This window comes from Crinia signifera, chromosome 8 (assembly GCF_055691185.1).
Source record: "Crinia signifera chromosome 8, ASM5569118v1, whole genome shotgun sequence".
In the NCBI taxonomy this organism is placed as follows: Eukaryota; Metazoa; Chordata; class Amphibia; order Anura; family Myobatrachidae; genus Crinia; species Crinia signifera.
The window spans coordinates 132,072,567-132,084,659 of NC_139224.1; the positions used below are offsets into that span (position 1 = coordinate 132,072,567).

The 12,093-nt window shown below is 45.5% G+C and overlaps 1 protein-coding gene across 1 annotated transcript in view; it reads left to right on the forward strand.

Moving 5' to 3' along the window:
- The window catches only part of LHX4 (LIM homeobox 4), a 68,960-nt gene that overhangs the window by 34,293 nt on the left and 22,574 nt on the right, over window positions 1-12,093 (forward strand). The window contains exon 2 of the mRNA XM_083157175.1: window positions 1,665-1,836. Within this exon, the coding sequence (XP_083013301.1) occupies window positions 1,665-1,836 (172 nt within the window). The remainder of the gene's footprint in view (window positions 1-1,664; window positions 1,837-12,093) is intronic.

Here is a 12,093-nt window from a genome sequence, read left to right on the forward strand (position 1 = left end):
GGACACCCAGAATTTGGCTTGCAGACTTCTGGCAGCAATTGCCTGGAAATCATTCTCAACACACCAATAAAAATGTACTTCTTTATTTGTGATTATGCTAATCTGTCTAATTACATTTGAAGACACTGTGTATAAAATGGATGAAATGCCTAAACTTTGAATACAATATTTTTGGCAAACCGCTTGAATTAAAAGGTGAAATTGTGGACTTCAGTTGCATCTCCAGTGTTTCATTTCAAATCCTTTTTTATGTTTAGTTTCATGCCTATTTGGGAGGTAGACATTTCAGCTGAAATGACCTCTCACACCCATATTCCCTCACTAGTCACCCCTCTAGAACCTGTCAGGATATTGATAGTTTAGACCTTCTACTAGGCAGATAACTCATTTTGCTGCTGAGATGCTGGCGATAAGGACTGTTACCACATAAACACACAAGTAACAGGTTGTGCTGTGTTCTGAAAATGTTAAATACTACTACATTCACATTTTAGAAAGCAATGGTGGTAATAAGCCTAGAGCAAACCATTCATGCTATTTCAATCTGTTAGGCATTACTTAATGGGTGAAAGCTATATAGGGGCTGATTCAGAGCTGCAAATAATGTAAAAAAGGCAAAAAAACTGCATCTTTGTAACACCATGGTGCACTGCAGGTGGAGCTGTACTGCAGATGGGCTGTACTGTAGGTTGGGTGCACAGCAGGTGGGGCTGTAATGTAGGTTGGGCTGCACTGTGAGTGGCCTGCACTGTGGGTGGGGCTGTGCTGCAGGTGGAGTTGCACTGTGGGTGGGGCTGTACTGTAGGTTGGGTGCATTGCAGGTGGGGCTGTACTGTTAGTTGGGCTGTACTGTGGGTGGGGCTGTGCTGCAAGTGGAGTTGCACTGTGGGTGGGGCTGTACTGTAGGTTGAGCTGAACTGTTGGTGGGGCTGTGCTGCCGGGGGGGGGGGGGGGGGGGGGGAGGGGGGGAGCCTTGTCGTCTCATGTTTCTATATGACTTTTTCACATTGGGTGATACATGGGGTCATTACAGATTACAAATGTCCTAGCTAGATTGATAAAAAGGACAAAAATATATATATTTTTCATTTACTGCTATGATATGCAGGGTACGGTCACCAGGTCGACCCTATTTAGGTCTACCACTGAAGGTTGACAATGGCAAGTTCGACCATCAAAATGTCGACAAGAGTTTTTCACTTTTTTTTTGAGACATGTGCCGACAGGAGGTATTCCATGTCCTAGCATCCACTACGGCATGGTGGGAGAATAAAATAGTGTGCCGAGCACTGCGAGGCACCGTTCCCAAAGCATGGTGAGCGCATCGAGCCATGCAAGCAAAGGCGGTATTAGTGTCCATGTTGACTATGTCGACATTCAAGACAAAATAATAGTGAAAACCTCATGTCAACCCTTTGACTATTGACCTTGCCATTGTTGACTTAATACTTGTGTCGGCTTTCCAATCCTGTTGACTTTACCTTGTGAGTGTGTTAGCTGCACAATGAGTTTGTATTCACCATGTGAACAGAAACGGCATTTAATAAGCATGTCAGAAGGTGTTGGATGACATATTAGCAACACGTTGTGCTGTGAGAACAGAAGCAATATTTGAGCGTTACTGTGTCTCCCATTGATGGCTGTCTGCTTTCTTCTTTGCACAGAGATCCCGCGCTGCTCTGGATGTAACGAACACATACTGGATAAATTCATCCTGAAGGTTCTAGATCGTCACTGGCATAGTGCGTGCCTGAAGTGCTGCGAGTGCCAGGTACCCCTGGCCGAACGATGCTTCTCCCGGGCGGGAAATGTTTACTGCAAAGACGACTTCTTCAAGTGAGTTCCAAACCCTTAATCACATTTCAGTATCTTCTCGGGAGATTTATATACAAAAAAAATGAGCAGATGGGCAAAGATTAAAACGTTGCTCCAAATTCCATGAATTAGACCATTTATTTGAGGGAAAAAAATAAAACAAACCAATTCTGACAGATTCGAGAGTTGAAATTAACAACAATCTACAACAAACAGGAGTCATTTCCTGCACTTCCAATTGGATTACTTGAATCTGAAGGATAGGTGCATTCTTATATTTTAAATAAAACAATTTGCTAATCTATGGGTATTTTAATAGGGTTTTGTGCAGTCAAATGCTCTCATGTGAAAAAGAGGCTCATTCTGAATTTTCTAGGCCAGCAAAGAAGCTTCTGCATTATGGTTATTATTGTCTGGATATAAATGTGGGCAAGCAATAAGCCCATGGCGCACCCACCCACCAAACACATATTATTATTCATTGGATTATACACCCTCACAGCCACAACCCTCTTCTCTCTTGTTCCTTACCATTGTCCATGACAACTGTGCTCCTTATCTCCATGTCCATTCTACAACTGTGTTCCTGCCCTTACTTTTTGTACAGGCTGTTTGGGTGCCAGATCAGGTCTCCTCCCTGCGACTTACCACCCCATACCCTACAAGCCCTTCTTTACCCTACCCTTGCCCTATCCATACCCCCAGAGGCAGAAGTATCATTGGTGCAACAGGTGCATTGCATCGGGGCCCCTCAGGACTAAGAGGCCCACTGCTGTGTGGAATATTGTGTACATGGGTTGGAGTGGAGGAGGAAGGCCCAAATTGCACCTGGGGTAGAATCTGATGGTTGCTCTGGGAAATAACACCTCTTTTAATTTTTAGAAGCTTTAGTAAATTTACTCCTAAAAGTAATTCTATTGTAGCAATTTTTTGGGGGGAAAACACCTGTTACTGCCTGTAAATATATAATGATAAATGTATATATGGCCTGCTTTTTATAGCTATAGATTGTCAATGGTTCTTGCTTCGAAAATGAAAAGGCCAATAAATAATAATAAATACATAAGCATAGTAGTTTGCACTTAATCTTATTACTCTTAAAACTGCCTCCACAACCAATGACAAGCTTAGTAAATATTCCCCACAGAGTCTGTCAATGAAACAGATGTGTCAATGAAGCAGTTGTCTAGAGGACTCACAATGTATTTGTTTGTGTTAGCATTTGTTAAAATCTAATTGAAAATGTGTTTGATTGTTCGAATGCTGTCTTGCTATACTGTTTAGCAATCATTGTTATATGGGATGAAATTCACTGGAATCTCTAACTCACTATGTATAACCCTATTGCAAAGGGGTTTATACAATTCCGGAGTGATTACAGAGTGATTACAGAGCGGGAACTATTACGTTTGCTTTTCCTTAGAGAACATGTTTTTATTATTTCCTCATGTACTGGCTGAGAAGCATTGTGTGATTACACAGACATGAACATATTGAGTATCTTTAACAATGTAATAAAGCTGAATACATTTATTTTTCCTTTAGTATTCAAATAAAGGGTTCAAGATAAAACACTGTATTTATGTTCCCTAGTATAGGACCATAAATGTAAAATTATCTTGGGTAGGATACATATATTACTATGGTTTGGTAATGTGGTCAGAAACATGTGGTCTTTACAAGAAACAATGATATAATTACCTTAACTCAATGTTAATGTATTTTGTGTCTGTTGCTGTGGAATATTTATACATAACTTTTATGTAAAATTTCTATATTTGTTGAACAAAATGATTGTACCATTATCACCAAAATGACACAATTTCACCAGCTTAGAATTACCATTCTAGAGTCACAGTGGATATAACTGAGCACCGGTATGCAAACAAAAGAAATGTAATTGGATAAACAATAGATTTGGTCTGCTCTTTGTTAGTGCATGATACTATGTGTGACATGTTGGGTGACATTTAATGAGATGCGAAAATTTAATTTGTGCGATTTTTTTTGTGACAAAAACGGATGAAATCGCAAGTTTTTCCGAAATCGCATATTTGATGAGATGCAAAGAACAGCAAAAAATGTGGATTTTGATGAGAAATTGTGATTTTTAGTAACGCCGGAACTCGCATCCAGATGTTTTTCCATTATAAAGTATACAAATCGCATATTTGAGATGCGAAAACGGGAAAATGTTACTAAAAATAACACATGCAGACCAGGTTCTGACAGGTCAATTTGCCAGAACCCTGCACAGATCATTGAGATCTGTGCATCCGCCTGTCTTAAAAAATGTGTAAATGTTAAATAAAAAAAAAATGGCGTGAGGTCCACCCTCCTGAGCATAACCAGCTGCGGGCTCATTGAGTCGGACCTGGTTTCAAAATACGGGGAACCCCCAGATTTGTTGTCCCCCGTATTTTTGGAACCAGGTCCGGCTCAATGAGCCCAGGGCTGATTATGCTCAGGAGGGGGTACCTCACGTAATTTTTTTCCCGCACATTTTCATGACTAAAAATCTCCCATTATCGCACCATATCACACTTTTTTGCCTGGAACACGCAGCTCATTAAATATGCGAATTTGCAGCAAAAAAAATGCGATCTTAAAAAGTGTGATAATGGGCAATTTCGGATAGTGACTAAATCTCTCATCCTATTAAATGTCACCCACTGTGTCCGTGGTCATGGTCTCATGGGCAATTTAGGTTATATACTGTATATATGTGCAATTAGGAAACTTGTGCTGGTAATAACAGGAAATTGTTACCTTGTTCAAGCCAAACACTTAAGGGGCACACACAGCCCCTTTTCTAAGCGATCTGAAGAGCATGGACCACTCCGTGTGTTTGCCCTCTAGCAATGGTGATGCGTGGTCCCGCATGTCGCTATCACCTGCTATCACATTGCTAGCACTGGATTTCCCTTGATCGTAGGGTTTACCTAGTAAAAAAAAGCATGGATCACGGAGGTACCACAGTTGGTACCCTGCTGCGATCCCTCCTGCCCTGCCGCCAGCCACATTCCCCCATAGGGTTTCTATGGAGGATGCGATGCTGCCAGATGTTTCAATATCATACTGCATTGCAGTAGGTCCGGGGGCTACTGCAGGTCCCGGGGCTACTGCAGTAGCCCATTGTAGCACCTGCAGGGACGTTGCCCGAAAGGATCGAATATTGCACTGCGATCCTGGGTCATAGATTCCCAGAGAGCATTGATTATGCGATACTATAGTAAATGGGCCCCTATATAATTATCAGGAAATTCAGCAGTGATGTGAAATCGCAAAATGCAGTAGTGATCAATGTTCCCTCTAATTTTACGAAGGCTGTGTGCGGCAAAAGATTTTGGCTGTGCAACTTTGGAAGGAAATTAAAATTTTTGTGCGTCACATATATAACTGGAAAATGACGTTCAGCATTTGTGTTAACTTTACTTCAAAATGATATTAAACATGTAAACATTCAAAACACAGCACCCAATGTAGTTAATGGGTGAAACACACATTAATTGAATCCACAACTGCAAAAAGGGACCACTGATGCTTTGTGCGCTCTGTTATCATGTCTGTGCGCACACTCATCGAGTTGTGTGCGGGCGCACGTGCGCACAGCTTAGAGGGAACACTGGTAGGGATGATTTTTTATTGGGCCCATATATCAATAATCACATTTGCAATGCAATACGGGTACGATATTAATGAGATGTGTTCACTTCAGTGCTGGTTCTGCTGGTCATTTACAGTCTCCTGACCACACATGCGCGGCGGCTATTGCTGGGGAGGGTTGTGAAAGGTATCTGCTGTGGGCCCTCTTTTATACATGGGGTGACACTAAATATCTGCGGTAACCAGCCGCATTGATAATGTGTGTTTTGGTGGAATAAGCTGCAAATAGTAAATGATAAATGTATTTAGTGGAAAATCGAGCAGGATGGCCTCTATTTATACTGTGGGAAATTCAGAAGGTAGTATTGTGGGCGCGTGCACACACACACGTATGTATATTCAGGGAAGTATTTCCATGAAAATACTATGAAATCCTGCATACCTGATAACACTCCAGTGTTAAGCAGGAGAACCCCAATTTACATTCCACAAAAAAACGGTGGGGACATTGATGGGAAAGTGAGGGTGTTGTTGTTTTTTTATGGACTGGGGCTAGAAGTGGATTTTTCACAAGACAACCTAGGTGGCTGCCTAGGGTCCAGCAGTTCCCAAGGGGCCCCATAAAGATATCTTGACTCTCCAATACATTCCCAGAGGAGCACTGAATGACTACCGCGTGACATTATCAATGTGCTGCAGCGTCGTCCGGGCAGCAGGGGCTGGGAGCTTGTAGCGCTATTTGCTGGGCTGGAAGCGCTGCTGATTTTGAAAAGACTCATGGCTGAGCGTCCAGCCAAACAGCGTACGGCCAGTCTTTTCAAAATCAGCAACGCTTCCGGCCCCGCAGCCCGGCAAATAGCACTACAAGCTTCCAGCCGCCGCTTCCCGGATCCCCGCTGCACGTCACCGCAGTCGCAGGCAGCTCCCCGGGTAGTGCCGTCTTCCCCATTGGGGTGGGCCCCTAGAATCCTTGGGCCCCTGGGCAACTGCTCATTAAGCCAATAGGAAAGATGGCACTGCTGCTCCCAAAGTCCTTTTGATGTTCTTTGTTAGGATAAAAATTGTTTTGACACAAAAAATGGGGCCATCCCCTGTATGAGGGCAGTCGGTGTACTTGAATTGTGATGCAGGTATTGAGCCTACTTCCAAAAGACCTAGAACCTGATTCAGATTTGTATGCAATGCCGATGTTCACACAGCTCAGCATTTATCGGTAGACTGTACACAGGCCACGGTACTCTATCAATGCCGAGTGCAATTAGCAGCAACAAAAATTGTGCTATGGACTGTTCGAGAGAATAGGGCCTCAAACTGGTGTCTTGGGGTCCCGTCTGCCTCTGGCTGAGGCACATCATCTCATTTTCCACATGGGAATGATGGCCGGTAGTGTGATATTAATGTGGAAGACAATAGTAAATAATAGAGTGATGGGGGAAATGAGTCTTCTCTTCCTCTTATTCCAGTATCTGTGTGGTTTGCTCAGCTACAGGAATGGGGGATTACTGCTGTTCCCTGAGCTTTGCATGCATATCACAGAAAATGCCAATGTATTGCACGTTTTACCCGCTCCCATAGTCAGTACAACACCCAGAGCCTCACGGTGCCCAGCCAGTTACCTACTCCTTGCAGAGACAGTTATACCCCTTTCACATCGCAGACACGTTTTAAAAACCGGTATTTTAAAACGGTAATTAAAACGGGTCAGAGCCTTAACAGTGACCCAGATTACCGTTTTAAATACCGGTTAAGTGTCATTCACATAGCACTTGAAACGTTTCATCCAGAACACGTTTCAAGGCAGTGTGTGACGATTGCCTGTCATATGAGTATCAGTGCCAGAGGAAGTGACGCCAGGGGATTGGCTGTTGTTGGGACACGTGACCCGTCGGCCCGCAGTACAGATAGTGTTGTGTTGTTGTGACAGTCGGGTGAGAGACTGAGGAGGGCGGCGGGTGACAGGAGCAGGGTAGCCGGGCAGCAGCGAGTCCCGGGCAGACACTTGTCCTCTGACCCTGCGGGCACGTTGATGCGTGCAGCCTCCCGAGTGTCCCCCAGCTGCCTATGTCCCAGCGGGGCTCTGATGGTTCGGGCGGTCGCGCTGCGCAGTGAAGCCGGGGGTAGAGGGGGACAGAGCCGCGGAGGGGAGATGGAGCCCTGGGACGGCGTGCGGCAGAGCCTCGGTTACATGTAGCGGGCGGGGGTATGACGAGGAGCGGGGTGACGATGCTGTAATACCAGTCGGGGAGAGGGAGGATGGCCGTGGGATTAGCTCGGGAGGGCAGTGAGCTGAGTGACTGCTGAGGGGAGCGGGGGTCGCGCACGGTCCTGGGGGAGGCGGCGGCGGCGAATCAGCCCCCTGTGACCCCGCGGCGGCCGCGACCTTGCTGATCGCATATTGATTAACCGGAGTGACAACAATGTGTCAGCTGTGAGCCGGGGGAGGGGTCAGCTGTGTGGATGGCACCGAGGAGACGTGGCTGACTGGCGGTGACCCGATCCGGGTGACTCACCCGCTGATCACACAGCCCCCGGGCTTTCCTTCCAGTCTGCCTCCCCCCCCCCCCCCGCCCCCCGGAGAATGTACTAGGCGAACGGGGATGGCAGTTCGCAGGTGAGCTGAGACAGTTTTCTGCCTGCCTCGCCGCTCCTGGCCACAGTGATCAGATAGGCTGTCTGATCACTGTGGCCAGGAACAGCGCGGCTGGTGGAAAACTGAGCTGTCAGCACGGACGCAGTAAGCAGGGAGACGGGGAGAGGAGAAGAGTGGAGGAGAGAGATCTCCAAGCCCCAGCGCTCACCTCCGCTGGCTATTTGCGTCCAGCCTACCCCGCTCGATCCCCGGTGCCTGCTGACATATAGGAGGGGAGGGGGCGCCACAAATTGTGCTTGTGCTTGTGTTGTTTGCCTGAAATACCGTTTCAGACAAACTGTACACATTCACATTGCACAAAAAACGGCAAGGAACCGTGTAGGACTCTGCTTTTTACACGGTTCGAAATGCCAGTTAACTTGAAACGGTAAATTGGCTGTGGTGCATTCACAGTGCAGGCTTAAACGTTTTAAAAAGGGAAAAAAACGGCAATATACCGTTTTAAAAGTGCGATGTGAAAGGGGTATTATATTTCCATTTCCGATATGTAACTATGTATATTCCTATTGATGTCTACAGCTGCGATGCACTTCTGAGCTCTTCCACACAGCCATTTACATACTGCTCTATTTCATTATGCCATTAAATAATCCATTGAACTGCAGGGGCTCTTTACCTGTGACATTCATGGAACAAAGCTTGTGGTGATTGCTCATTTTCCGCCTAGATAAATATAGCACATGGCAGAGGCATTGGTGACCTAGAGATCCCATAGAAACTCCACTTAGCACCCTTAAACGGTAACAGAGATAGCAACAGCTAATGGAGATAAAGTCTGCAGCAAATGTTATTATTAATTCAGGGGAGATGTATCAAGAATTGGAAAGAGATCAAGTGGAGAAGTTGCAACCAATCAGCTTCTGTAATTTCAAAGACATGCTAGATAAATAGCAGAAGCTGATTGGTTGTTCTGGGTAACTTCTTCACTTGTTGCTCTGTGTGTGCCCTGCAGCAATGGCGATGGGTGGTCCAGTGCGTCGCGATCGCCCACAGGGAAACACAGTGCTTGCACTTTCTTTCCTGCTGGGGTTTTGCCTGTAAACAATAGGAAAAACCCTTTTCAGCAGGATCGCTCAGCACACAGCATCGTGGGGTGCATCACTAGTGCCGCGGGATGTGCTGAGCGATCTGTGCCTAGCGCGTCGCTCGGGGCGTGTCGGCGGGGCTTAACAGTAAAGACTGACATCACAGCTGGGCAGGTAGATTCAAATGTCTGCCAAGCTGGATGACAGATCCGGCTGGCAAGTGTGTATTCTTACCGGACTAGGTCGCTGCCGGTGTGATGGCGGGTCTGCCATCTTGCTCCGGTGGTTACCCAGCATAAGCTTATTTTCACTTCATTTTTTTGCCATAACTTCCTGTCTGTTCATTATATTTTCCCTTTTCAAAACCAAAATAATATATATAAACATTAACAAGATATCACATAGATATAGGAACTGCAACCTTCAAATTCCAAATTCCCCACCAACTTCGATTGCAGTCATTGCAGCTGAATAATGTTAAAAACAAAGTAATTTAGCATTCAGGGACAGATACACTAAGCTTTAAAAATGATAAAACGGAGAGTGAAAAACAGTCAACCAATCAGCTCCTGTCTGACATTTTTCAAACACAATCTGTGACAGATAGGAGCTGATTGGCTGGCTGTTTATCACTCTCCTTTTTATCACTTTTGAAGCTTAGTGTATCAGTCTGATAAGCAGGGCTATTTTTCTGCAGGCTCCAGCAGGAACTGAGGCCCTTATTCTAGTTCACTCTTTCTGACAAAATATTTCTTAGATGGACAAAACCATGTGCACTGCAGGTGAGGCAGGTGTAAAACCCCACCCAAATCTAATTATATCTGCACAAGTAACACCTGCCTCACCTGCAGCGCACATGGTTTTGTCCATCTAAGAAATATTTTGTCAGAAAGAGTGAACTAGAATAAGGGCCTCAGTTCCTGCTGGAGCCTGCAGAAAAATAGCCCTGCTGATAAGTATGTCTGGGGAAGTGGGGTGTCCCAGACGGATATTCCCACCCTGTCCAATAAAGACTTTTTCCTCATACCCTATTGGGATAGTGAAGAAATAAAGGAATGATATGACTTTAGGGCCTCCGTCAGATGGTGGGGCGGCTACGCATGTACAGAATGGGACCTGGGCTATCGCATTTAGGGTTTTATTTACTAAGTTCTTTTGAAGATGGGATCTTGCCTTGGGCAACCAATCAGATTATATTATCTTCTAGAAGGTGCTAATTAAATAAGAAGTAAATATCTTGATTGGTTGCCTATAGCAACATCCCAATATCTTCAATATAACTCCCATCTCAGTAAATAAACCTCACAGTGCTACCTAAGCTGTAGTCTTATTGGTAGGCTGTCAGCATTTGGGGGCAGGGTTAAGTAGAGCTGGCCAACATTCCCAAAAAAACAAGAACATGTCATCCACATCTTCTAGGATTGCCAAGACCAGGGATTGTGTCTACTGACGCTGTTTTCCTGGCCCTGGGTGAGTAGTTCTGGCGGTCATTGTGGGTTAGCTTCTGCTTACTCAGATGATCGATACTGCAACGTGGAACTGATGGTGTATCAGACGCAGCACTTGGATGGCAGATACTGGCAAGAGGTGTATATTTAATACAGAAGCCTCAGCTTTTTAACACATCACAGCTGCGTTCAAAGATGCAGAAATTACTTACAAATGACTATTTTCAAGATTTCAGCATCCATACACATAAAGCAACTTGTTATCTTCTCTCTATATAAAAATGTATGTATGTATGTATGTATGTATGTATGTATTTATGTATGTTCCAGCATAACTCTGGAATGCCTGGAACAATGTACACCAAACTTGGTATACATATGACAATCTTTTTGGGGCCCATGTGGGTCCCTCGGCCCCATAAAGAGGTCCAGCCACCACACAAAGTGGATCAGGGAAGCAACATATGTTAAAGTTTCATAACATAGTTGGGGTATAAGACACTGATTGGGTCCAGATTAAGTTTTACAGCCACTAACACCCGCAATCCCGACACCGCCAGGGTACCGGGGGCCCACAAAGATGTCCAGCCATTACACAAAGTGGGTCAGGGATGCGATATGGCAGAGTTGCATAACATAGAGGGGGTAGAGGACATGGGGTTTAATAAAAACTGTGGTCAGATCTGGGAGCCCACCACAGAGAGGTGTATGCCGGTCACACCATGGGCATGGCGAGCGAATAAGCTTAAAACAAAAGAAGTATAAAGTAATGCTAATTGCACAACCAAACCCAGGCAACGCTGGTTCCCTAAGCTAGTTTGTAATAAATTATTCCATTTTTCTGTGAAGAAATAAAAAATATTGAGTGGTCACACTGGGTCAGCTGTATGACGGTGCGTTATAGAGGAGAAGGGGTATCATTGGCACTGATATAGCTTCTCCCCATGTATGAATGAGCGGTTAATGACAGGGCCCTATCTACAGGCCGAATGTATGTATCCATTTGGCTAGCAGCAGGGTGGCGCAGCCCTATCTCAACAGCAGGGACAGTGCTGTCCCTGCTGTTGGCTCTGGGCTGCGCTGGAGATCCTGTGCATGCCCTGTCCAGCAGGTCGGGGGGAAGGAGATCTAAACTGAAGCGCTGTCTCCATGTTGTCTCTTTGCGCTCCCCCGCTTCGGCAGACAAGATGTTAATATGCCGCCGCTATAATACATCTGCCCCATTGTTTGGTGTCACCTAAACGGGACCCTCGGGTTTCTCCTGCCAGTTTTTGTCCATGAGAAACATGGAGGCAGATATTTTGGGAGTTGAATCAATATGAATGAGAATGCAGCCTTTCGGGTCCTTAGGAATCTGAGGCATGAGCAGCGGCGTAGCTACGTTTTGGGCGCCCCCGCCGCCCATTAAACCCCCCCAATCCCCCGCAGCCTTACCTTTCACGCTGGTCCCGGCGGCTCCGTTCTTCTGCTGAGGACCACCACAAAATGGCCGCCCCCATACAGCAGACAGTTTCAGAGAACTGTGTGCTATATGGGGGCGGCCATTTTG